This window comes from Eumetopias jubatus, unplaced genomic scaffold, assembly GCF_037043125.1.
Source record: "Eumetopias jubatus isolate StellerSeaLion01/CBP00866 unplaced genomic scaffold, mEumJub1_p1.0 scaffold_12, whole genome shotgun sequence".
Taxonomy (NCBI): domain Eukaryota; kingdom Metazoa; phylum Chordata; class Mammalia; order Carnivora; family Otariidae; genus Eumetopias; species Eumetopias jubatus.
In genome coordinates this window covers 72,965,435-72,992,291 of record NW_028274818.1, presented here as the reverse complement: position 1 = coordinate 72,992,291, position 26,857 = coordinate 72,965,435, and the positions used below count along the sequence as shown (strand labels likewise).

The window sequence follows — 26,857 nt, the reverse complement described above, 5'->3', positions numbered from 1 at the left end:
TTGGACCAGCCTTGCCATCTGTCCCCAGGGCAGGAGTCCAGGGTTGCCTTTCTCCAGCCCCAAGTGGCCAGGACAGAGGCAGCCTTGGCTGCCCCTCTTGGTCTTTCTGATCTGTTCACATCCACTGTGTCCTGGGCAGCTGAGGGGAGCAGTAGAGAGTCCTGGTTTCGTTTCGTCATCACTGGAGTCTTGGAGCAGCTGCTGAAACCCCTTGGTTCTGGAACATTCCATGCAGGGAGTGTGGCAATTTCCCATGGCGGGGTTGCCTTGGGCCTCGTGCTGTGCTCCATTCTGTTGGTCACCCAATCACTGTAGGTATTTTCCACCTTTCAGCATAACCCAGGTTCCAGGGTGCGTGATCTGTTCTCAGTTCCCTTAATAAAGTCGGTCCCTCTGGCCTCGTGTGCTCTGCCTGGTGTGTTCTCCAGAGAAGGCGGCCACTCAGTTGAAGCATGGTTTGACCTTCTAGGCCAGCTGCCAGGGCTCTTGAGCACACTTGGCTTTGCCGACCACCCTCCTTCCCTATGCGGCTGTGAGTCTGCGGGTTCACTTCTGTCATGTCCAGGCTGGTGCTGGAGGCCGCCGGCCGCCCGCTTCCTGGCCTGGGACCTGGGCCCATTAGTACCCGTTCCAGAATATTCTCTCACACAGTCCTAGGACATAGGGCTTTTGTGACTCTCCTTTTATAGATGGGAAACTGAGGTCCTGAGTGCTTCACCTTGTCCAGGTGGCAGAACTCCTACCACATCATCCTTTCGGCTTGCCTTAACAGTCGTTCACCCAGTTGAACTTGGAACAAAGAGTTTATTTTCTCTCACTTTGTGAAACATTCTTAACAAACTAATGACGTTAAAAGGGGTAGAGATGGGGAAAATGGGTTCAAAGGAAAAAAAGCTGGCCATTGTTCCTGACAGGCTGCATGGGTGGAGGTGGTCACGTTTAGTCTGCCTTGCCCAGTGCCTGAGCCCTGACCACACTGCACGTGCCCTGGAGCAGAGGGTGAGGGACTTTCACAGATGGGCAAGACCCAGGAGCCCAAGTGATGCAGTGTGGTTACTTGCCCTGCCGGTAGGCCCACCCAGGGCTTCCTGTGGACTTGGTGGAAGCTGCCTTGCCCCTGGCCCCTCATCGTTGTGGTTGGGGGCTGCTGTGGGGGCCCCCATGGTCATATCAAGTGAAGTCTGTGGCCCTGATCATGACTAGCTGAGGCCAGGCAGAGCCTGCCTTGCCTGGTGCAGGGCTTGATGGAAAGAGACCCTTGCCCATCCTCAGCGCATGCTAACAGGTGGTGACCCCAGCTGAATCCTGGGACACGTGCCCAAATGCCAAGGACCCTACCAAGCCACCGAGCCCATGTCACAGGGGGACTCGAGATGACTGCTTTTCCCATGGGGCAGGCAGGGCAGAGTGGGGCAGAGACTCAGAAGCAGAATCTCGGAAACAAGTTGACGAGAGAACAGAGGTAGCCACAGATCAGGGCTTCAGCCTGTTGGGGACAGCAGGGCTGAGAACAATACGAAAGGACTGAAAATGGGCAGTGGGGGGTGATGTTTGCAAAGTAACGAGAAGGATGTCCTCCACAAGGCCGGGCGCCGCTCTGTTCCCTGGGGACCGTTTGGGTGTCAGGACACTCAGTACTCTTATCTCTGTGGAAAGGTCAACTCCACCCATAATTTGGAAGGACCCTAAAACGTGTGCCTTTGTATCTTGGTTAAAGAAAAAAACCTTCAGTCTTCCCCCATTTATCAAAGAGTCCATTTCGTGTGTGAGAGAGAGCGGGTGGTGTGTTCATTTAGGCACATAAATAGCAAGCAGCCAGGGACCCAGAAGATCAGGCTCAATTCTCCTCCAAGACCCTTTCTCTAAACCCTGAAATTCTCTGAATATGTTTTACTTGAGTTTTAGCTTTAGAAAAAGCTTGCATGATGACAATAACAGAGAAGAGTGCAGACATGAGAGAGAAAACACCCGACAGTCCCCCTGTTGGCACGGACCGTGCTCTCCGTGGGGTCTGCTTCCAAGGCGCTATTGTCCTGCTCTGTGTACAACTGTGTTCTCGCATCTTTGCTCTAAGTACATAGAATGATCTGCCCCGCAGCCTGAGGGTCCCCGTGCTGCAGAAGAAGCACCTTCTCACAGAAACAAGGGAGAGCCAGGGGCCCAGGCATGTGGATGGAGAGTGGAATCATCCCGCCCAGCTCCTTCTCCCATCTGGTCCAGGACGCAGCTACAGTTGGTCCAGGGGAGGCACCAGGGCCTCCCTGGCTGTCCCTGGCCCAGGAGCGTCCCCTAGCGCCCTGGGACCTCCCCCTGGGCATCTGGCCTGGGTGCTCTGCTGCTCGGCCCCGGCTGGTATATGTTGCTTTCTCCCAGTTGCGGAGCTGGCTGGATCTTCAGGGACCTGAGCCTTCTGGCCACTGGGACCTCCCGTGGCAAGCAAATTGGGCTGAGCCGTCCCCTTCCGAAATGCCCTGAGCTGTTGGAGAAGCTGACTCTTCCCGGTGCAGTCCCTGTGACACAAGAGACGATCAATCAACACCAAGTGGAGCCAGACCTCCCCACAAGAAGGGGCCAGAGTGCTTCCAGAAGCGTGTTCCCTGGTTCTCAAGACGGTAAGTGAGAGATTTTGGCCTCTCAGCCCGTGCTCAGTCACAGGGCATGTTAGCATGTTTAAGGCTTCTGGGAGCCCACTCGTGTGATGCTTCTCAACTCAGATTTTTCTTCTTTTTTCCTATATGCCTAATCATGTACCACTTTAGGGGAAAAGCTGCATTTGACTGATCTTCCCAGAGGATAGGATCCACAGGCTTTGCAATTCCAAAAAGTGGCCTTAGGACCACCATGTGGGGCCTCTGCATGGTGGGGAGCTGGACTTCTCTGAATGGGACACTGCTTCCTTCACCCAGGCCTTTCATTTCTAGCCAACAACCATCACTTCATTCCATCCCAACAACTTCATTTCCAGTGCTGTCAGGAGTAGGGAGCAAATAAATTTGGGCAGCTGTTTTTCAGAAGGCAAGTACTTATCCCTTCTCAGGAATGAACTAAGGTGTCCTTGGTGATGTCGGGAGGACAGCATTCCAGGCTGGGCCTCAAGTGGGCTCCCATGGGCCACCTCCTAGACCCCCCACCAGACCCGCACGTGCTGGCCTTATGGGTGCAAGACAGAGCTGAAAGCACAAATGTTCAGTGTGCCAGCCTGAGGGCTTGCTGTGGAAAGCAGGGATGGGACGTCCCCAGGTGATGGGAGCCCCTTGGTGGTTACCGTAGGCGGCGGGAGGAAGGACTCTCCTGCTTGGCTGGGCCCTGCTGGTCTCTGAGGGCCACTGTAGCCTCCTCTTCTTCCTCGCTGTCGGAGGAGCTGGAGCTGAGGCTGGAGCTGGAGGAGAGGAAAGCTGGCTTCACGGAATGTGCCCCAGGCCACCCAGGCCACTGGGATTTCCTGCCAAGAGGTGGAGGGACACACCCCAGGGCCATGTACCAAAGCCCAGACTCTGTTTGCTTAGAGCTCCACCTGGGTTCTTCCCTCCCTGCAGGGAGAGCCTGCTGATGGGACCAAGTGGGATTGTCGGCCAGGCTCAGCTCCTGGCTAACAGCACTTCTCCACTGAGCAGTGCTCTGGGGCTAGCCCACACCAGTGTGACTCCCACCTGTATGAGCACCTGCTCCTCCTGAGGCCAGTGGGAACAGTGCAAAGCAGGGCTGTCACCACTCCCAGTACCTTTCCACCGACCCGGGGTCTGATGGCTCCGAGGGCCGCAGATCGATGAAGATGGTGGGAGGCTCTGCGGGGCTCCTTAGCTGCCTGCTCTCGGCCAGTGTCAGGCCCAGCTCAGCCTGGAAGCCTGGCTCCCTCGGAGCAGATCTGAGATGAGAGAGCAGGGTTTCTGAGTCACTTCTGCGTGATTATGGTGTGACCTGATCTAGGCCCTGTAAATGCACCTGCTCTTTTGCTCTTCAGAACCCTCAAGATTTGGCTAGCACTGTCCAACGGGACTGTCCCTGGTGACTGAAATGTTCTATATTTGTGCTTCCCAGTGTGGTAGCCATTTGCCACAAGTAGCTTTTTAAATTTACTTGTAAGCTAATTAAAATTAAATTTAAAAATAAAATAAATTTGGGCTACCTGGGTGGCTCAGTTGGTTAAGTGTCTGCCTTCAGCTCAGGTCATGATCCCAGGGTCCTGGGATCGAGCCCCACGTTGGGCTCCCTGCTCAGTGGAGAGTCTGCTTCTCCCTCTCCCTCTGCCTGCCTCTCTGCCTACTTGTGCTCTCTATCTCTCTGTCAAATAAATAAATAAAATCTTTAAAAAAATAAATTTAAAAAATTCATTTCCTCAGTTGCACCAGCCACATTTCAAGGGTTCAGTAGCCACATGTGGCCAGTGGTTACCAATTGGACAGTACGAGTCTAGATAGTGCTTTTTTTCTTTTTTTCTTTTTTAAGATTTTATTTATTTATTTGACAGAGAGAGACACAGCAAGAGAAGGAACACAAGCAGGGGGAGTGGGAGAGGGAGAAGCAGGCTTCCCGTGGAGCAGGGAGCCCGATGTGGGGCTCAATCCCAGGACCCTGGGATCATGACCTGAGCCGAAGGCAGACACTTAATGACTGAGCCACCCAGGCGCCCTTCCTTTTTTTTTTTTTTTTAAGACTTTTTATTTATTTGAAAGAGACAGAGCGCAAGCGGGGGCGGGAGGAGCAGTGGGAGAGGGAGAAGGGAAGCACACTCCCCTCTGAATGTGGAACCTGAGATCATGACCTGAGTCAAAACCAAGAGTTGGTCACTCAACTGACTGAGCCACCCAGAGACCCCTAGATATTTCTATTTGTCACTGGGTTGCCAGGAACAGAAGACCACTCCAAATGGCTTGAGTGAAAAGGAGAATTCATTGGCTCTCAGATTCCTAAAAAAGAGTGAGAAGCTAGGTTTTCAGGGATCCTAGTGCCCTGCGCCCACCTCTGCCCCTCAGCTTCAGTGTTTCTCACTACAGCTGGCCTTTCTCTGCCCTCCCACCCCCACCCAGAGACAGGGAGATTGGAAATTCTCACAGAAAGGCTCTGATTGGCCTGGCTTGGGTCAGACTCCAGGGCTGGCCTAATTAACAGCGGCCAGAGGGGCAGGGTCCTACTCTGGGGAAGCCATGTGGATGGTGAAGGGAGGGTTCCCAGGGGGTGTGCAAGAGCAGGTGCTTTGGGGCTTGAGTCCCAGCTCTGCCATGTATGGCCTGGGTAACTCAATCTCAGCCTCAGTTTCCCCATCTATAAAATGGAGATAATAGCACCTACCTGATCAGATTCTTGAGATGAAATGAGAACTCTACATCAAGTGCCCCACCCAGGATACATCTGATACTTGCTGCAAGACCATGGCCAGTTCCACAGAGAGGACACGGGCTGTGGCTGGCAGAAGTCTCACCTGCTCCTGGCCTCCTGCTGCATGGTGTCCTGAGGTGTGTCAGCAGGCACCTTCCAGGCAGAAGGGGCTCTGGAATGTGTGGCACACAGAAGGATGAGCTGTTCCATGAGCCTGTCCTGGCTGTTCGGCAGGATGTGGTCTGATGGGAGAGCAGGGAGGCTGCTGAGTGGGGACACCCACGGTTTGACTTACAGCAGCCTGAGCCTTAGGACCCCTTGGACTCCCTTGTAAAGTAAAGGCCCCGTAAAGTAGGAGTGACTTATTAACGGGTTCCCTCACTTCCTCACTCCCCAGTCCCACTCGTCTGAGGGAACCAGAATTAACAGTTCTGTGTGTTCACTTTTTTAAAAAAATAGCAACAGGATTATCCTCTATAGATTTTTTTTTCACTGAATAGATTATGTCGTTCTGTGTTAATATACATAGATTCTCTTCATTTGAGCTTTAGAGCATTCTGTGGTATAACTGATTTAGCTTGACTCCTATTGAATATTGAATATGGGTCATTTCCAAATTTTCACAATTATAAACAGCGCTGTAATGAACATCCTTGGATACATATCTTTACCCATTGGGGTGTGTGTTTAGGATAGACTTTAGCAGTGGAATAAGTGGACGATGTGGCTTATGTGGCTTTAAACAGAATGGATTCTGCCACATTGCCCTCCAAAGAGGGTATATTGGTTACAGCCCCCAGCCCAGGCCCTGCCTGACAGGAGGGAGGGTTTCTCCACATCCTGCTATAAGGCTTTAAATTACAAACAAACAAAACCACGTTGAAACAGCACCAGGGGCTGTCAGCCACAGAGGAGGTTTGCTCTGGAATTGGAGGCTAGAACCCCCACACCTCCTTGCTCTTTGCCTCAGACCAGCCTCTGCTTACATTTTTGACCCAGGATGGCTGGAGAGGCAGGGAGGAGCTTTCCTTTTATTTACAGAACTGCCCAGAGCAAGGGCACAAATGCAGTGGCAGTAATCACATCCCTGGCTTTGTCGATGGGGAGGTGAGGGGAGGCAGGGTGTGCTTCGTTGCTGGCTGAAGGAGCACAAATTGCAGATTGCTTTGCTCCCAGAAAGAGAGGGAGGAAGCCCTGGAGGTGGGCAGGAGGGAAAGGTGTGAGTCAAGGGTAGGGACCTGTCTGAAGGTCCCCTCTGGGGCTTGTCCACTCCCGACACCTAGTAGGGGGTCATGTATATAATGAGTGAGTGAGTGGATGGATGGGTGGAAGTTTCCACGGACTGGCACCTGTGTGCTTGGGACTGTGAGGGCTGAGCAGCAGAGAGGACATGGTGGGCTGCAGGGCTGACCCTATTTTACTGAGAGGATCTGGAACGAGCTGCTTGTGGGGATGCATTTGGGCCCTGGCATTCAAGGTCAGACCTGGGCCCAGGCGGTCAGCTGCCCACCAAGTGGCTGTAGGTGCGCGGTCTCCCCTGCTGCCTTCTTGCCCTGCCAAACTCTGAAGGATGTGATCCAAATCCCACTCTTCAAGTTCCTGAAATAATTAAAGCAGTGATTACGAGGTAGCCACACGGTCCTCGCGGTGGGAATGCCCGATTCCGCAGCTGCTGTGACCCACGGAGGGTTGTTTCGGGTTAGAAATCCCCAGGGTTTAGGTGCCTGCCCCCCTGGGCACTCTCACCCATACCTCCTGCCATCTCCTTCCTACGCCTCTTTTGAGCAATACTTTTGTTTTTGGTACAAAGACTGTTTGGCCTGGAAACCCAGTGTTGTCTTAACCTCCTTAGGTTTATACAGGTTTAGTGTTGGGAGATTTAAACGGTTTGCTCTTTTAAGGAACAGATTGTTCTGGGCTGGTGCTATCCACAGGAGGACTTGGAAGAGAGCGCTGGGGGCGCCTGGGTCTGATGAGAGCAGGGAGGAAGCTAAGTAGGAATTGGTGTTTCTTGGGGACCCTCTTGCAGCTCCGTGCAGCCCCAGAGGTGAGTGGAAACAAGTGTATCGGGGCAAGCAGAAAGGAAAGAATGGCTTATTTCAACAGCAATTGATAAGAATGGAAGTGGTAAAAATGACCTTCATGTACAACCTGATGCCAGTTTTCTCTAAGTTGTTAAGAAAATTATCAAAATTTGCAAATAAGGCAAAAAAGAATTGCACAATGTTTAAATGCCATGCTGGAGCTTTTCTGACGAGCCCACCTTCCCTGAGGGCGGTAATTTGGTTTCCGCAGGCGACCAGGGCCCACCTATGTTACGACTTTGTAAAACTGAGAAACAGGTGCAGGGGTTTTCTCTGTCCCGTGGAGATGACCCCAGAGGTAACAAACAGCTTTGCGGCTTGTCGGATGTTGACCAATTTTGTGCTTCATGTGCAATTTTCCTCAGCGTCCCTTTCTTTCTCCCCAGTGTTTTACAAAATCCCAGTTTCTCATAACCTCTCTGAACCGGCTTCATCATCCTGCTGGTTCTCCCGTTAATGAGCTAAGTACAATGTTAACAGGTGCTCACACTCTCTGTATGAAAATGAGGGCTTTACCATTTGGGGAATTATGTTTTAACAAAGTTTGTTCTATGTCTTACATGTGGTTGTCTTGTCTTTATAAACATGCTTTGGATTAGTCTGTCTTTCCTTCCTCCTTTCTCTTTTCTTTTTCTTTCTTTTTTTCTTTCTCTCTCTCTCTCTCTCTCTCTCTCTCTCTTTCTCTCTTTCTTTCAAGGCTGGAGTCTCCTTGCTCTTCCTTGTTCTTGTTACCGCTGCCCGCTGAGACAGGCATGACCGCCCACTGAAGGACCTGGGACCATGGGCCTAGGGGCCTAAGGTCGTTGCTGTAGACTAAATGTCTGCGTCCCTCCAAAATTCACAGGTTGAAATCCTAACCCCCAGTGCGATGGTGTTTTGGAGGTGAGCTGCTGGAAAGTGATAAATAGGTCATGAAGGGGGAGCTCTTATAAAAGAGGCCCAGAGAGCTTCCTTGTCTCTTCCACCATACGAGGACCCGGCCAGAGATGCCATCTTTGAACCTGGAAACAGGCTCTCACCAGACATCAAGTGTACCGGCGCTGTGGTCTTGGAATTCCCAGTCTCTGGAACTGTGAGAGATGAATTTCTGGGGTTTAAGACCCCCTAGTCTATGAGAGTTTGTCACGGCAGCCCAGATAGACTAGGACAGGTATAGTGGGGCCAGGCCTGTGCAAGGGCCCCACCCCCCCACCCCAAGGAAGTGCAGGCTAGGGGGATGCCTACCTTGAGGGAGAGCACCGGAGGTCCTTCCTGAGGCCCCTCCGGGGGTGTTTCTGGTCTCAGACCTGCCACTCCCACGGCACTGGGTGCCTCCTCCACTGGACTTTGGTCACGGCAGGCTGGGCCCCGGGCATCCCAGGTAACTTTATGGAGTATGTCCTTCTCAATCATCTTCCTTCTCTCCCTTTGGAGGGCTCTGTGGGCTGTGGAGTCTGTGCCCCAACGGGCTCGTGAGGCAGCGCCTGGGGCTTCTGTTTTCAGGTTGCATTCCCACGGGGAGAAGGTGGCTTCTCCGTGTGGCCCCCGGGGAGGACCCTGGGTGCTGAAGGGCACAGCCCCACGGTTGCCTTCCTGCCACATGGGGGTGTCCTCAGGCACCCGAAGAAGGGAACAGGCCTCACCACAGCTCTCTACAGGCCCGTCAGGGTCCCTGCCTTGCAGAGAGGCAGAACCCCTTGTCTTTGGGCCCCCCTTACTCCAGGGTTCTGCAGTGAATTCCACAGGCACCACATCTGGCTGTGGAGAAAACAGGTGTCCTTAGCATCCTCAAAAACATACTGCCGGGAATTTTTATGTGTGTGGTAAAATACATATGTAACATAAAATCTGCTATTTTGATTGTTACAAAATGTATCATTCAGTGGCATTAAGTACATTCATAATGTGCAACCGTCACCGCTGTCTATTTCCAAAGCTTTTTTATCACCCCAAAGGGACTGTGCCTCCCCACCCCCCAGCCCCTAGTAACCTCCAGTCTACTTTCTCTCTCTCTGGATTTGCCTGCTCTAGGTATGGCATATAAGTGGAATCCTACAGTATTTGTCCTTGTGTGTCCTTGCTTAGCTTAGTGTTTCCAAGGTCCACTGGGGTGGTAGCATGTGTCAGTACTTGGTTCCCTTTCACGGACTGCATAATGTTCCATTGTATGGATACACCACATTTTGTTTGTCCGTTTTTTGTGTTGACGGACACTTGGGTTGTTTCTACCTTTTGGCCACACAACTATTAAGGGGTGGACAAGAAGAAATCCAGGCCCTTTGACTCCAGAGCAAGCCCACAGTCTCTGCCCCTGTGAGTCGATGCAGACTTTCCCTTCCCAGACTGAAAAAAATTCTCCAGAAGAGTCACCGAGGTAATTATAGAAATGAAGAAAACATGAGATAAGACCATGTGGACATCACTGCACCTGCACTAACCACAGGGCTTAGTAGCCCTGGGAATTTCTCCCGTTTGGGGTTATACTTCTAGGCATGGCTGGGTGAGTGGGTGACGTCTGTCCTAGTGATGGGTAGGAGACATGCCCTGCCTGGTTCCGTAAAATGACCCCGTGTCAGTGCTTGCACTGAGAGGTACAGACTGTGGCACATAACCACTCGGCCCAAACCAGCACGGAGAGACTTGACCAGACTCTAGAATGGCTTCCAGCAGCACATGGCTAGGATGACCGCAGCCCTGCCTGAGAAAGCTCAATGCTGCAGGGAGAATTTAGTGTTTGTTCCAGCCAACAGCTGACCTCCCTTTCTTAGAGCATTTACTAAAAAGGGTTTATTATTGTGAGTATGTGTCTCTTAAAACCGAGAAGCATCTGTCATGGGAGAGCCATTCTTTTGGAGGGACCTGGCTTCTGTCTCCCTTCTCCGTGGGAGGATAGACTGCTGACTTCCGTACCTGCCAGTGACACACCTCCTGGCCTGGTCACACCCCCACTGACCCGCTGTCTGTGATCGTTCACGACCCTGACTCTAGTGGGTCTTGCTCTCCTCCTCCCTCCTCCCTTTAAAACCCCAGTCACCTCTGCACAAACCCGACAGCGCTCAGCTCTTTCCCCTGCTGTCAGCAGTTACTGAATAAAGTCTGCTTTCGCTGCCTTGACGGATGTCTGGCTGCGTTGGTCTTTGACAATATCCCCCATTCCCCTGGTTAATGAGTGACCACTAGTCATAATAGTTACAACGGAGCTAAGCCAGTCTCCTGGAGCTTTTAACAAGAGTCAGACAGGCCTGACCGGTTGGGGACCTGCCCAGGGATGAAAGCCTATTGATGGCTTCTATTTATAAAGGCAGCAATTAACTTAAAGCACCAAGCCATTAATTTTAGATAGAGTTTTTGCTCTCTGAGAAATGGGAAGACAAGAAGATAGAAAATTTGCTTTGCCGGTTGGCAATGACTAACTATGATACTTAGTTATAGAGTGTGCTGTGGTGTTTTCTAATTGTTTCTTGTGTTCGCCTTGCCTCTCCAGCTAGGGGCACCTTCTTATCTCTGAATCCCCACTGTCACCCTTTTTAAATCAACAAATGTTTGGGGAGTGCTGGGCTTTTAACCTCTTTGACTCCCACTGCTATTAGGGTCTGGTGAGAGCATGGCCACCCAGACCCATACCCCATTCTGCCCGCAGGGGCCCAGCGTCGTGGATCCCCGGAGCCTGCCTCCTACACACCTCAGGAGGCCCAGCGGCCGTAGCAAGCCAGGCCCTGGCAGGCTCTTCAGCCAGCTCCTCTGACAAGTCTGGGATCAGGGCAGTTTGATCTCGCTGGAAGATGAACAGCTCCTCTGGACCGCAGTCTGACTGTGGACAAATGAGAGGACTTTTGGATTATGGGGCGGCAGGCAGAGCCAGGAAGGCCTCAGGCTCCAGGAGCCCTTGCCCTGCTGCTCAGAGTGATTTGGGGAGATCAGTTTTCTCCCAGAGGCCCTTGCCTGGGCTGCGTCCTGCCACTGCTTTAGAAAAGGGCTCGGCCACACAGCCTTGTGAAGGTGAGATCCAGGGCTCCCCGTTCTGCACATACCTGCTGCTCCCTAAGACCCTGCACATAACAGGTGCCCAGTTAATGGCCGGCATCGAATGAACAGGGCAGCGAGGTGGTAGCTGAAAGAAGAGCCCAGCTCTCCCCCTGCCCTGCAACCTTCAGCCAACACTTAAATGACACAGAGCCTTGGTGCCTGCCTCTAAGGGGAGAGGGGACACTTAGAGTTCCCAGCTCACCTCACAAGGATATCTGAGGGTGAGAGCAAACGAAGCTGGAGACATGACAAGGCACTGGGGTCACATTATCTACTCTCCATTAGCCTTGCGATGCACAATGGCCCGTGAGGATGCCAAGAATCAATAAATGTATTCAGAGAACAAAAACAGATTATGATAAACACAGAAGCTGATAAGCTCCAAAGCTGTTCATGGGGCAGCATCATGTTTGCCATGGGAAGAAAGGGCAGTCGGGGCCTAGGAAGACATAGGAAGAAGGTGTTTGCTTACCGAGGAGGAATCTGAGTCCAGAGATGGGAGCTGCTCCCTGACGGCCTCGAGGATGGCATCCCAGGGCCCTGTCTGGAAGGCCCAGCGAGGTGAGGACTCCTCATCTTTGTCCTGGGATGCCATGCGGGCCCAGGCTCCGGGGTGATTCTCAGCATGCCATCATCCAAGCAGCCCTGCAGGGGACACAGGGTGAAGTGAGAGGGTCCTGGGGCCAAGGATCAAGAGCTCAGGATGGGGCAGGGGGAGAGGGCTGCCTTTTCAAAGCACCTACCACACTGTGGGGGATGAACACAGACTCCCAGACCTCCCACTTGGTTTCCCTTCCGGTTCTGCGGGTTCCTATTCCTGCCAGTCACTGTGTCCGCGCTGTGTGTTTGGTGCAGGTGGAACCCAGATATGGCTGACCCCCGAGCAACACGGGTTTGAACTGTGCCAGTGCACTGGTATGCAGATTTTTTTCTATAAATACAGTTCAGTACTGTAAATGTGTTTTCTCATGATTTTCTTAACATTTTCCTTTCTCTAGCTTACTTGATGTGGGAATACAATATATAAAATATTTACAGAATATGTGTCAATTGACTATGTTATCGGTTAGGCTTTCAATCAACAGTAGACTATTAGCTAAGCTTTGAGGGGAGTCAAAAGTTATATGTGGAGGGGTGCCTGGCTTGCTCAGTAGAGCATGTGACGCTTGATCTTGGGGTTGTAAGTTCAAGCTCCACACTGGGTAGAGATTACTTAAAAATAAAATTTTGGGGGAGGGGACGCCTAGGTGGCTTAGTTGATTAAGTGTCTGCCTTCGGCTCAGGTCATGATCCCAGGGTCCTGGGATCAAGTCCCGCATCAGGCTCCCTGCTCAGCGGGGAGCCTGCTTCTCCCTCTGCCCAATCCTTTTTTATTTTTTATTTTTTCAAAGATTTTATTTATTTATTTGACAGAGAGAGACACAGTGAGAGAGGGAACACAAGCAGGGGTAGTGGGAGAGGGAGAAGCTGGCTTCCCGCAAAGCAGGGAGCCGGATGTGGGTCTCGATCCCAGGACCCTGGGATCATGACCTGAGCCGAAGGCAGACGCTTATCTTTTTTTTTTTTTTAAAGATTTTATTTATTTGACAGAGAGAGATACAGTGAGAGAGGGAACACAAGCAGGGGGAGTGGGAGAGGGAGAAGCAGGCTTCCCACAGAGCAGGGAGCCCGATGCGGGGCTCGATCCCCGCACCGTGGGATCATGACCTGAGCCGAAGGCAGACGCGTAACGACTGAGCCACCCAGGGGCCCCTGCCCAATCCTTTTTTAAAGATTTTATTTATTTGTCAGAGAGAGAGAGCAAGAGCAGGGGGAGGAGGCAGAGAGAGAGAGTGGAATGATGATACTTCAGAGCCAGTGTCTGGACATCCCTTGCAGCGCCAGAGGCCACTGTGAGTGGGTAAATGGGAAGAGAGCACTGTCCGGCTAATACCCCATCAGGGTACCAGCAGGAGATGTGAGTGGTGGGGTACTTGCTTCTGTGCTTGGTGCACCCTGAACTGTGAACAGCAGGGTGCGGATGCAACACCCATCAACACACATCAGGGGATGTTTTTTTTTGGAAGCGGCCTCTGTAGGGCAGATTGTAGAACAACAGAATCACCGAAGTGAAGGCGGCTACCAGAGACTAGGTTCTTGTAGGCAGGCAAGGCAACAGAGGAGGGAAAGGCACTACAGGCTACAGGAAGAGCATGTACATTGGCTCAGAGGAGCGGAAACTGCCCAACATGTTGCGGGGTAGAAGGTATCAGTTGCTGGAATATGCGGTGAAAACGGACTACATCGCGCAGGTGAGGATTTCGGACTGGGGTTAATGCCTAAAGCTAAGCCAAAGAGGAGCTCCAGTCTCTTCCGAATCCTGGCGGTACCTCCATGTCCGTTTCCTGGCTGCAGCCCATTAGCCCCGCCCCCAGGCCCGCCCCTGGCCCCTCCTGCCCGGGGCGCCCCGTTGTTATGACAACCAGACGCCAACGGCCTCCCGGGTCAGGCTTTTAAAATCTAAAGCTGGGAAGCAGGAAAACACATCGTCCACCTTCCCAGCCACCCTCACTCCCTGTTTCCCGCCGTCCTGTCCGAATCCCGGCCTGTACCTTCGCGGCTGCGGCAGGCCCGAGGCCACTCACCTCAGGCCTCCGCCTCCCCTCCCTGCGCGGTCCTGACAGGGCTATAAACAGTCCCCAGTGCGTCCCTCCGGTCGCGCTCGCCCCCTCGGGCCGCGGCGCAACTACTGAGGCTCTCACGGCCTTTGGAATCCCCCCTCGGCAGAGTCTTAGATTACTGGACTGCCAACCTCACTTTTCCCGCTGCTCCTCTTTCGGGACTCGGCGCGGCCTGCCTCTCTTGAAACAGGATTGGTTCCCCCGGCCAGGGGAGGGGCGGGGCAGGGCGAGCTCCGCCTGTTCATTGGCTGACGTGGGCGTCACATAGCCAGCCAGGCGAGCTGACCGGAAGGTTCGGGTGCGGGACGGACGAATTGCCCGGCGGCGCCGGGAGCTGCCCCGCTGCCCGGCGAGCGTCCCGGCGTGCTCCGCGCCTCCCGCAACCACTTCCGGGGCGGGAGCGGGGCCGCGGGGTCCGGGCGCTGCGGCGGCAGCCCGCGCGGAGGGAGTCCGGGCGAGCTTGGCGGAGAACGGGCCGGCTTGAGGGAGTGCGGCGGCGGCTGCCCGGGGCCCAGCGCAGGTAGGCTCCGTGGCGGCCGGGCTCCCCCGCCTGGTGCCGGCACCTGCAGCCCGCCTGCGGGGCCCGGCGCCAGACGGCCCGGCCCTGCCGCTTGCTCGCCGCGTGAGTTTCTGACTGCGCTTCCGCTTCTGCAGCGGTGCGGCGGGGACGACAGAGCCACGTGCCGTGTAGGGCTACCGGGAGGAGGCGTCAAGGGACGTCAGTACAGTCGGGGCTCGGGGTATTCCCGAAGGACCCCCCCAAGGGCTTGAGAACCAGGATGGGTACCCCGGTTCCTGTGAAAGGCATACGCGCCGAGACGAGACTTCCTCCCTTTAGGCATGGCGGCCGACCACCAGCGTCATTATTTTTTAGTTAAGATTTTTGGTTTAGAGGAACGGCCGCTGAGCGAGTATGCAAATATATGGATGAGCATAACCGTTTTATTCATAACAAATACCCCGTCATTGTAGAGTATGGCATGTGGTGGGGTGATAAAAGAAGTAGCGGTAGCCTTGTGGCCCCTTGGCATCCGAATTCTCCCTCCCTAGGCTCCTTGAGCCGGGTCTGGTTCTGATTGCCACCCTGCAGGGTGTCAGCCGTGTGAGCCTCCCTCCAATAATGGGAGAGACCATTTGGACTCCACCCTGGCATTTGGAGTAGAAGAGACACACCCATTGGAGGCTTGAGCGGTGTATTGAAAGGGGCCCTGGACTGGCACTAGGCTTATTTGGGTTCTGAACCAGTGTCTCTTGGCCAGGACTGTTCAGGTTGGGGTTTCTCACCTGCGCAGTGAGAAATCTGGTTGATCTCAGGCCTTGCGGGTGTGAGGAGGTGGTGGTATCAGAAAGCAGGGCTTTGCTCTGAACTTGGTTACTTAACAGCCCCCCTCATATGTACACATACTGGCCAAGGGCTTACAAATTCTTTGTCCCCCAAATTGGTGGCTTGTTGCTTGTTTGGCTATCTCAGCTGTTCCTGGAGTTTGGAAGCATTCTTTAGTAAAGACTGAGGTCCTAGTGGCATCTGTGAATTGCTGGGGCACCTTTAGGCCATCTGAATGGACCCGACCGTTGTTTTCTCCTTTTCTCTCTTTTCTATACTTGCTTTCTTGTTCTTTCCCACCCATAGTAGAGACGGAGACAAATGTTACTCTTGGACCTAAAGGTTCTAACAGGAAGCTAAGGGCTTGGCATTGATTTGGTTAGGATTCCCAGGATAAGGGACTGTCATAATCGAAAACTTTTTTTTTTAAAGATTTTTATTTATTTATTTATTTGAGAGAGAGAATGAGATGGAGAGAGAGAGCATGAGAGGAGGGGGGAGGGTCAGAGGGAGAAGCAGACTCCCTGCTGACAGCAGGGAGCCCGATGCGGGACTCGATCCCAGGACTCCAGGATCATGACCTGAGCCGAAGGCAATCGCTTAACCAACTGAGCCACCGAGGCACCCCAGTCGTAGACTTTTCATCCTGGTGGTGTTGCATCTCTGGGAAAGTTCCGTCACCCCACAAATTTACCAGTCTGTCACATCGCCCCCCCCCCCTCCCTGCCCACCATCTGTCCCACTTTCAAGGAATTCATAGGTGGATTCCTGCTCAGTTAACATTCACTGAATACCAATCACATCCTAGTTTCTGTGCTGGGACTTTCTTTTCAAGATTTATTTGTTTAAAAACTTTTTTTTCTTAAAGATTTTATTAATTTGAGGGCGCCTGGGTGGCTTAGTCATTGAGTGTCTGCCTTCGGCTCAGGTTGATCCCAGGGTCCTGGGATCGAGTCCCACATGGCTCCCTGCTCCACCCACGGGAAACCTGCTTCTCCCTTTCCCACCCCCCACCCCTGCTTGTGTTCCCTCTCTCGCCATCTCTCTATCAAAATAAATAAATAAAATCTTTAAAAAAAGATTTTATTTATTTGAGAAAGAGAGAGGGATCATGAGCAGGGGAGAGGCGTAGAGGGAGAAGCAGACTCCCCGCCAAGCAGGGAGCCCAATGTGGGGCTCGATCCCAGGACCTGAAGATCATGACCTGAGCCGATGGCAGATGCTTACCTGACTGAGCCACCCAGGCACCCTATTTGTTTAAAATTTTTATACAGTAAAATTCACTCATTTGATGTTTGGGTCTATGGGTTTTGATTAACGTATAGAGTCAACATACCCACCAGTCAAGATACAGAACAGGTACGTCACCCCCAAGTTCTCTCTTGCTGTCCCTTCGAGGTTCCCCTGTTCCTAATCCCTGGTACCACTGATCTGTCCTCCAGCCCTTCAGGTTTGTTTTTTCTAAAATGTCATATAAATGGAATCATATAGTAGGTAGCCTTTGAGTATGGCTTCTGTTTGCACAACTGTGTTTGAGATTCGTTCATATGTTATGCATATCAACTGTTTCTTCTGCTTATTACTAGCGTTCCATTATATGCTATTCTGCCATTTATTTATCCATTCTTCCATGTGTTTTAACAGCAGCCCTTTAAGCTATGTCCCCATTAGACAGCAAGGAACTAGGGACTGGAGATGTTAAATAGCAGAGCTAAATTTTGATATGACTCCAAGTCCAGGGTTCTTTCCCACCCCACCCAAGAGGTGATTTGGTCCAGTGACTCAATTAGCATTTCTTGACTGCCCATCCAAGAGGTTGTCAGGCTTCCCGAGTTGCTGGAGAATTCCCTTTGCAGAACTGGGGCCCGAGGATTGATGAAGGAAAGTATATACCGCAGTGTGTGACTCACCATATGTGCTCCTCTTTTTCTGTCTGGTGACAAGCTCACCAGTATTAGCAGGATGGAGCTGCCCAAACCCATACGATATTTAATAAAAATTTTCTAAGTCTGTCCCAGGAGTTGACTGCATTGAGTCTGCTAGGATAGTGACATCGAGGCCTACTGCAGGTAGGAGTGTAACCATCGTGTTTCACTCCCTGGAACAACCGGGAAGGAAAGACCTAACCCCTGGGTCTCCCTCCACAGTGATGTCGGAGCTCAGCGATGAAGCTAGTGAGCCAGAACTGAACCGCAGCTTGTCCATGTGGCATGGGCTGGGTGCTCAGGTCAGCCGGGAAGAGCTGGCCGTCCCCTTGGATCTTCACACAGCTGCTTCCATCGGCCAGGATGAAGTGGTGAAGGAATGTGTGCAGCGGTAAGAGATCTTGGGAAATGTTCCTTCTGCTTAGATTTTGAGTACCGTCTCTGTACTGGGATGCTTCACATCCCAGACAGAGCTGTCAGTAAGCTCATGGGGCCTCACATAGTTGTAGACATTTCAGACACACAGATCAATCCCCGTGTCTCTTGGACAGTGGTCAGTAATGATTTATGCTGGACACTAATAAGGAAGTCAGTTTGTATTCCTCGGAAGAAAGAGAGGCTTTAAACTTTTTTCATAGGCTTATGAAACGTTTCGGGCTTTCTGTAGAGTCACTTAATGGTTTTTATGAATTGCAGAAATGTTCAAACAAAACAAAAATAAAGTTAGAAAGTGATGCCGTATGGCCTTCTTTCCCCAGAAGGTTCATTTTTTTCTTTTTTGCGTTCCTTTCCCTTCTAGCTTTTGCTATAGAGGAGGAAGTGGGGTTTATCTTCCTCTCTGGGGGTTGCCACCTGCAGTCTTATACATATGTTAATGTAGTTTTTGGAAAAGGACCCATCTCCTCCTCTCCACCCCCTTACTGACCTACTTCCTTGTTTCAGTTTTTCATCAATAACTTGGAGAAACGACCTGTACGGACACAGGTCCGTACCCATATGTGCCTTTTTCAGTTCCTGGGGAGCCAAAGCAAAGCCTCATTTGAGTCCCAGGTTTCTGTTTCCCAAGTCCTAGCCATCACTTATGAATATCTGGCCAGTCGAGTACAAGTGCAGGCCTGTGGTAAGGGACATTCTGTCATACTCCTGTACCAGGTGGCCTTAGGAATGTGCAGCTGGGCACACAGGCAGCACATTCCCTCATAGGGTCACTGAGACCCCAGTTACAATTCTGCTTCTTTGGCATTCTTGGGCTTTTAAGCCTTTGGGTGTGCTGTTTAAATTCACGGTCCCAAATGGCTCCACAGGGGAGAGGGGAAGTGTCTGTGCTCTGACTGGGATTGTGGCCCTAGCTGACACTGAAGCTTGGCCACAGTAAGCATAGACCAGGGGCCTGAGGGCAGGAGAGGCCTCCGAAGGGAGGATTGGGCCCGCCTAGACATGTCAGAGCCTCAGAGATGCTCTGCCAAGGGCTAGGCTCTTCTCCACGTGGAACTGAGCACTCCCACAGTGAAGGTCGTGTGGCCAGGATGAATTGGTCTCTGTGCGCTCTCCCAGCCAGTGGCCGCCACTGCATTCCTGGGATCAGGACCTTCTGAAATGGCTGCGTGGGCATCCCAGAGTTACTAGAAGATGCTAGTGAATGGAAAATAATTGTCTGTGTAGCTTCCTGTGTGCATACCTCTGAGAGGCACAGACTGGATTGATTGTCAGTTGTTGCCTCTGCTGGAGGCAGGGATTGCGTGAGAAGAAAGGCTGTGGGACATGAACTATTCAGGGTGTCCTGGAAGTGGATGTGATTTCCATGCCCCAACCCCAGACTCTGGGCTTGGAAGCCCATGGTTTTTTCCCTGCGGGAAACGCCTTTCCAGAATTTTGATGGACATGAATGAGAAAGATAGGATTCTCTGGTCAATGATTTTCCAAGAATGTTTCTGTAGGATGAGGTGACAAGGGAGAAATATTGTCCATTTTCTGAGTCCCTTCCCATTCCCCTTTCCACCCAGCCCCACACTAGCAGATTCTGGTCTTTTGGGAGAAGAAGGCAGTCAGGGCTCAAGGTCACAGTTCCTTGACTCTGGCACTCCGGACAGCCCGAGCCAGATCATTCTCCGTTGGGGACCTGTGCATGTAGGATAACCGGTTAGCCACGTCCCTGGCCTCCACCCCCTAGATGCCAGTAGCTTTTCCTTCTCCAGTTGTGACAACCAGTAATGTTTTCAGACTTTGCCAAATGTCTCTTGGAGCAAAAAATCACCCCTGATTGAGAACCATCTGTGTAGCTGGGGTAGGAAAGAAGAGTTGCTGGCCTTGGGGTAGGCGGAGGGGCCGATGAGAATGTGCAGTCGGAGGAGGAAGATGGCTCTGAGGACTTTGCAGAGGCAGCTGTGTGGCAAACCTAATGGTTTCCCCGCCTGCCTCCCCTCCCCCATGACGTTCAGGGTGGCAGATAAGTTCTGCTTCCTGGCTGTATTTCCCGCTCTTTCTCTTGGCCCGGCCTTGCTGCCAGCTTTGGTAAACCTCACATGTGAGATGGCTGGACATGTCTGGCGTATCTTGTGTTTGTTTAGGAGAGAGTTAGATTTGAATAAGAAGAATGGTGGTGGCTGGACCCCGCTGATGTATGCCTCGTACATCGGACACGATACCATCGTGCACCTGCTGCTCGAGGCAGGGGTGAGCGTGAACGTGCCGACCCCGGAAGGGCAGACTCCGCTGATGCTGGCTTCCAGCTGTGGCAACGAGAGCATCGCCTACTTTCTCCTCCAGGTGAGGGACGAGGGGACTCAGGCCCAGAGACACGAGGGGCTCCTGGCTGCTCTGGCGGAGATGGGAACCACTGCAGGCCATGGCGTACGTGTGCTTGCTTCGGTCATCCCTTTGATTCTTGCAGCGTGACGGCCCGGAGTGCGCCTGCCCCACACAGAGGAGCTGAGGCGGTAACGAGCATTCTGTGTTCTCTTAAAGCAAGGTGCCGAGCTGGAAATGAGGGACATTCAGGGCTGGACTGCTCTCTTCCACTGCACCAGCGCTGGGCACCAGCAGATGGTCAAGTTCCTCTTGGACAGTGGAGCGAATGCCAACGTGAGGTGATTACCGGGTCGTTAGTGGCCGCTGTAACCAAGGGGGGCAGCTGGGGAGGCAGCCACGGGCCAGAGTGCAGGGTAGCCTCTGCCGTGGGCGGAGGGGACAGGCCTGCCCAGGCGTGGGAAGCTTGGGGCTGGTCCCAGCTTTTTTCTGCATCTGTCAGGGGACACTGGGTGCGGCACTTTCTGAGCCTCATTTTCTTTATCTGAAAACTGGGGCCAGCAATACCAGTGTCATGGGGTTGTTGGAGGAATTACGTGTTCTGTCACACACCAGCGGCCTGGCATAGTGAATGGCCCTTGATTGACATGCATTAAATGCTAATTCCTTTTTCCTTCCTGTCTTTTGTCTATATCGGGTGAGGTGATGCTTTGAAAGCAGTCATGAGTTTTACAAGCTGGAAGGGGTGTTGTGTTGTCTAAAGCATGTCATGACGATAATCCCCTTTCAACACAGCAAGTACCACCCCAGCTTCTGGCTGGCACGGTGCCCGCCCCTGGCTGAAGTCACCCCCTGTAAGGTGCATCATAGTTTCACACGCCACTGAGAAAGAAATGCCACTGATTAAAATGCCACTTGCCTATTGGTTTTAAGATAAATTCTGACTTCAGAGATGTGAGAATGTGAAAATGGTGTGTCTTAGAGTGGGTGCAACCCAGAATTTAGCTTGGTTCCTGTCTTCTAGACCAGCGTGAGAGAAGGGAGGGTCAGGAGGCATCTGGAGACAGCGCTGAGCCCAGAAATAAGCATCAGATAGTGGGTGAGATAAGGACAAGGTAGATGATTAGTCTCAGAGCTCTTGGGAGGGCTCCTGGAAGACGCTGAGCTCAAAGATCATCTGGATAGGTGGGTGGGAGACACTGGCTGGCTGTGCGCAGTGAAAGGCAACAGGTGCTTTTTGCCTGTAATTAAAACGGAGATTTAAGAGTCAGCCAGTGGAAGCAGCTTAGAGGGAGTGAAGATGGGGAGACAGATTGTCTTCAGGAAGAGAGACTAGAGCTGGTGGTAGAAGCAGAAGAATTTATGAGGCTCATGTGTTGATAAGAACTCTTTTCGTGTCACCCTGTTCATTCTGGCGAGAGGGAGACCTGGATGCCTTGGGATGGGTGACGAGCTGGCTTGGGTTTGTCTGCAGCAGGAAAGCTTCTGCCTGGCTGAGCTCCTCTCCGCTCATCGTCTGGCCATGGCCTCTGTCTTGCAGGGAGCCGGTATATGGATTTACTCCTTTGATGGAAGCAGCTGCCGCTGGCCATGAAATAATTGTGCAGTATTTTCTCAATCATGTAAGTGACCCTGTTGATTTGCTTACGATTTAGTCATGGCAGGTGAGGAGTCCTGCCCCTGAAGCATGAGCTGTAACAGAATTTTCTGCTGCACAGAAATAGCTGCTCCTTATTTACTCGGCACATTTTCATTGTATCTACTGATGCCAAGTATTGAATGGCGCTCAGTGGTACAGTGGTGAGGAAAAATAGACACCTAGTCCTGTAATAATTTTGAAAATGCTATTATTTGAGAAGTATGGAAAATATATTTTAAAAAGTAGGTAACACTTATCATCCCATCACTTAAAAACAACATACAGAATAAGAATGCTAAGATATTCCTTCTCAAGCACCCGCGGTTCCTCCCCAATATGCCCACTTGGTTTGATAGAGACAGCCCAGGACTTCTCTGCTTAGGAAGGTCTGTCTGTAGACAGGTGCACACAAGTTGCTCTTCATTTTGAACAGAGTGGGATTCTACTGTGTGTTTACTCTACAGCTTTTAGAAATTCACTTAATATGCCATAGACATTTTTTCCTTATGGTATCCCATGTATAATCCGAGCCATAATTAACTTAGTTCCTTATTTGTCAAAATTTAGGTTTCTGACCTTTCACAGTTATAAACAGTGCTCCAGGGACTAGCTCCGTACGAGCAGCTTCAGCCTGCATGCAGGTATACTCTGTTTCTGTAGGGCGGATTGCTCGTGTTCACATGTGACACTTAATAGGTCCTAATAAAGACAATAAAAAATGGGCAAAGGATCTGAATAGACATTTCTTCAAAGATGATTTATAGATGGCCAATAAGCACATGAAAAAATGCTTGACATCATTAGTCATCTAGGAAATGCAAATCAAAACTGCTAGGATGTCTGTAACATAAAAAGACAGTAATAAGAGTCGGTGAAGATGTGGAGAAATTGGAACCTCACACACTGCTGGTGGGAGTGTAAAATGATGCAGCCTCTCTGGAAAACAGTCTGGCAGTTCCTCAAACAGTTAACATAAAGCTACTGTATAACCCAGCCATTCTCCTAGGTATATACCCAAGGGAACTGAAAATTGGTCCACATGAAAACTTAAACACAAATGTCTATAGCAGTGTTATTTACAGTAGCCAAAAGAAAGAAACCCACATGTCCATCAGCTGATAGATGGTTAAGGTAAGTGTGGTCTCTCCACAAACAAATATTATTCAGCCATAAAAAGGAATGAAGTTCTGACACCTACAATATGGATGAACCTTGAAAGTATTATACTCAGTGGTAGAAGCCAGACACAAAGGACCACATATTGTAGGATTCTTTTCATATGAAATATCCTGAGTAAGCAAATCTGTAGAGATAGAAAGCAGATTAATGGTGGCCTGGGGCTGGCAGCAGAGGGTGGGCAGGGAGGGTGGGATGGGAAGGGATGACGAGAGATGAAGTACTAGGGAGAGGGTGGTGGTTAAGGGGTACATGATTTCTTTTTAGGGTGAGGAGAGTGTTCTGAAATTGATTATGGTGATGGTTGCATGCCAGTGAGTTAACTGTGAGTGGGTGAATTGCACGATAAGTGAATTTGTCTTAATAAAGTTGTTAAAAAGTGCAGTGGGGTTGAAATAAGTCTTAACAGATTCCCACTAGAAAGGTTGTCTCTTTTGCCTCCCCGCCCCCCTGCCAGTAATATGTGAAGGTGCCCACTTTTTCATGTCCTCACCAAGCCCTGAAAGTTACTTGTCTTAGGTTTTTGCCAATGTGGTGGGAGAAAAGTGGCATCTGTTTTGGTTTATACTTACTAGTGAGGTTGAACATTTAAAAATGCATTTATTGGCCATTTGTATTTATTTTATGATTTTTCTTTTGGGGGGTCCAACTGGATATTTTAGCATAATAAAATGTTAACATGCTATCTTTCTTTGAAAAAAGAATTTGGGGGCACCTGGGTGGCTCAGTCAGTTAAGTGTCTGACTCTTGGTTTGCTCAGGTCATGATCTTGGGGTCGTGAGGTTGAGCTCAGGCTCCGCACTGAGCGTGGAGCCTGCTTGAGATTCTCTCCCTCTCCCCTTCCCCCACATTCTGTGCTCACACTCCCAATAAATAAATAAATAAATGTGCCAGCTCATAGACTTAAAAAAAAAAAAGGATTTGGGAACGGTACCCTTACATGGTAAAACTAGACATGAGACTGAGGGGGTACAGGAGCCTGCCTGCCCCCTTTGCCTCGGTCTCCTGGTCTCTCCCCACGGCTGCTCCTCAGCCCGCCCACCCTCCCTCCCTTCCTTCCTTCTCTTTCTCTCTCTCTGTCTCTCGGAGATTGTTCTGTATTAGTGTATGTTAATCTCTCTCTCTTTTCTTCGTGGCGGCACAGCATTTCCTTGTAGGGACGAATCAGAGTCGTTGGAAGTGAGTCGTTGCCAGCCTCTGGCTGTCACACACAGTGCTGTGGAGACTCCGCACATACATCTCTGCACACGCGTGTGACCACATCTGTCCAATTCAGTACCGAAGGTAGAATGTTGCATGGAATGTGAGTACAGTCTTAACGTAGGGTTGCCCACTTGCCACCTGAAGAGCAAATTGTACCAACTTATACTCTTTCCACAGCAGCAAGAATTATGAATCTTAAATTTGAAGTACTTTCAACATATAGAAAACTACAGAGGATGATACTAATACAACCCACATGACCCCAGAGTGACCCCTAAACAGATGTTGATCTGCAGCTTTCCTTCTCCTGGTTTTATGCTTGCGCCACGCACTGTGTGTCCTTAAGGAAGGCACAGGTTGTTTGATATATTTTAAAGATTTATGTAAATAACGTGTCAGACTGTGTCATTTGACAGAGTGCCAGTGCGTGGGGGCCTGGTTCACTCATTTTGACAGCTCTCTACATATTGAATGTATGAGTATTTTACGTTTATCCATTCGTCTTTTAGTGGACATTTCACATGTGTCTACATTGCTATTCCTGACAGGGCTGTGGTTCCCATTTTTTACCTGTCTTCTCGAGCATGTAGGAAGGGATTTTAAAGAAATCAGGATGTATTCTTCAAAGTAGAATTTTTGGTGTGTAGGGTAGGGTGATCTTGACTGGAGAGTATTAACTTACTTTCCTCCATAGTCATCCTGATTGACGTTCTGATAGTATTTTATAGCTCTCTTCTCCACGCCCTCAGTAGCACTTGGTACCTGGTATCAGATGAGCTGTCTCCTATTGATTTTTGCCTTTCCCGGATTTCTGGTGAGGTTGAGCATCTTTTCTTATATTTGTCAGCCATTTGGGCTTCTTTGCTGCAAATAATTATTCTTTGAAGTAATTCCACTTACACAGACTAGGCACCCTTAAGACCTAACATAGGGTCAAGAATAGATGGGTAAGAGCTCAAACCTGTAAAAAGCATAACCTCGGCTTCTGAGTTTAGAATTTTATTTTATGTATTTATTTATTTTAAAATTTTTTATTTAAACTCAATTAGCCAACATATAGTACATCATTAGTTTCGTATGTAGTGTTCAGTAACTTATCAGTTGTATATAACACCCAGTGCTCATCATATCATGTGCCCTACTATGTATTTTTTAAGATTTATTTATTTTAAGAGAGAGAACATGGGTGCAAGGGGCAGAGGGAGAGAGAGAATCTCAAGTAGATTTCGCTGAGTGCAGAGCCTGACGTGGGGCTCAGTCTCATGACCCTGAGATCATGACCTGAGCTGAAATCACAAGTCTATGCTTAACCGACTGAACCCCACAAGGCACCCCTAGAATTTTATTTTATTTATTTTTATTTATATATTTTTTGAAGTTTTTTTTTTTTAAGATTTATTTATTTATTTATTTATTTGAGAGAGAGAATGAGCCGGGAGGAGAGGGAGAGGGAGAAGCAGACTCCTGGCTGAGCAGGGAGCCTGATGCGGGACTCGATCCCGAGATCCCGGGATCATGACCTGAGCTGAAGGCAGACACTTAACTGACTGAGCCACCCAGGCGCCCTAGAATTTGATTTTAAATTAGGTAGAACTGGGGCACCTGGGTGGCTCAGTTGGTTAAGCGACTGCCTTCGGCTCGGGTCATGATCCCAGAGTCCTGGGATCGAGTCCCACATCGGGCTCCCGGCTCAGTGAGGAGCCTGCTTCTCCCTCTGATCCTATCCCCTCTCCTGCTTTCTTTCCCTCTCTCTCTCAAATAAATAAATAAAATCTTAAAAAAATATATATTAGGTAGAACTAGAAGTCATGAGAGACATTCACATTGGAAAACATACTGGAAAATCAGAGATTTTATTTATTTTTTATTTTTTTATTTTTTAAAGATTTTATTTATTTATTTGAGAGAGAGAGAGAGCACGAGAGGGAAGAGGGTCAGAGGGAGGAGCAGACTCTCCGCCGAGCAGGGACTCAATCCCGGGACTCCAGAATCATGACCTGAGCCGAAGGCAGTCGCTTAACCAACTGAGCCACCCAGGCGCCCCGAAAATCAGAGATTTTAGATCATTTATCTACCATGCAGATTATGCCCTCATTTGGTACCTTTACTCCCCAGTTGGGAATGAGATTGTGTGTTGTGGGCAACTTGTATTTAACAAACTGAGCCACGCAGGCGCCCCCCCCCTTTTTTTTTAAAGATTTTATTTATTGGGCAACTTGTAGTTAGAGGAAACAAATTATATTGGATTTCTTTCAGAAAATTTTTAAAATTTTAAAATTCTGAAATGATTTCAGACTTAAAGAAATGTCAAAATAATACAGAGAATTTGTGTATCTTCACTAGATTGCCCAGTATTAACATTTATTATTATTAACATTTCATCTCATTTTCTTTATTAGTCTCTATATACATACTGTCTTTTTGGGACCATTGGATAGTAAGTTGCTGACATAATGTAATGCCGTTTTCTTCCTAAATACTTTATTTAGTATGTATTTCCTGAAAACAGTTTTGTCTTCATGATCACATACAGTGATCAAATTCAGGAAATCAACTATGAGATCTCCCCCTAGCACTAATCAGGAGTAGAAGGTGTTGGGCAGTTCGCCATGATTGCTTTGGCATTGGGGGGCAGGGGTGGGGGTGCTGGCGGGCATGGCTGGGAGCATGTGGCTAATGGGCCACGTTCTTCCATTGCTGGGGAATCCGTGTGGCTAACCCTGCACGGCTTCTCCTCTGCTCCTCATTTCCTGCAGATTTCCTCCTCTCAGTCAGGGTTA

The 26,857-nt window shown here is 50.3% G+C and overlaps 2 protein-coding genes across 4 annotated transcripts in view; one reads left to right on the top strand and one right to left on the bottom strand.

The window, feature by feature from the left end:
• Positions 1-669: 669 nt before the first annotated feature.
• Positions 670-14,520, bottom strand: DNAAF8 (dynein axonemal assembly factor 8). Its single transcript, XM_088017331.1, has 9 exons — positions 14,197-14,520; positions 11,878-12,050; positions 11,062-11,190; positions 8,625-9,137; positions 6,801-6,915; positions 5,420-5,558; positions 3,710-3,865; positions 3,266-3,379; positions 670-2,510 (listed from the first exon to the last, which is right to left on the bottom strand). The coding sequence occupies exons 2-9, from the start codon at positions 11,998-12,000 to the stop codon at positions 2,228-2,230; spliced, it is 1,572 nt and encodes a 523-aa protein (XP_087873457.1). The 5' UTR covers positions 12,001-12,050; positions 14,197-14,520; the 3' UTR covers positions 670-2,227.
• The window catches only part of ANKS3 (ankyrin repeat and sterile alpha motif domain containing 3), a 32,917-nt gene continuing 20,411 nt past the window's right edge, over positions 14,352-26,857 (top strand). For all 3 annotated transcript variants that reach the window (XM_028117554.2, XM_028117553.2, XM_028117552.2), the window contains exons 1-5: positions 14,352-14,585; positions 17,537-17,705; positions 19,882-20,080; positions 20,279-20,400; positions 21,600-21,681. In XM_028117554.2, the coding sequence (XP_027973355.1) occupies positions 17,539-17,705; positions 19,882-20,080; positions 20,279-20,400; positions 21,600-21,681 (570 nt within the window). In that variant the 5' untranslated portion in view covers positions 14,352-14,585; positions 17,537-17,538. The remainder of the gene's footprint in view (positions 14,586-17,536; positions 17,706-19,881; positions 20,081-20,278; positions 20,401-21,599; positions 21,682-26,857) is intronic.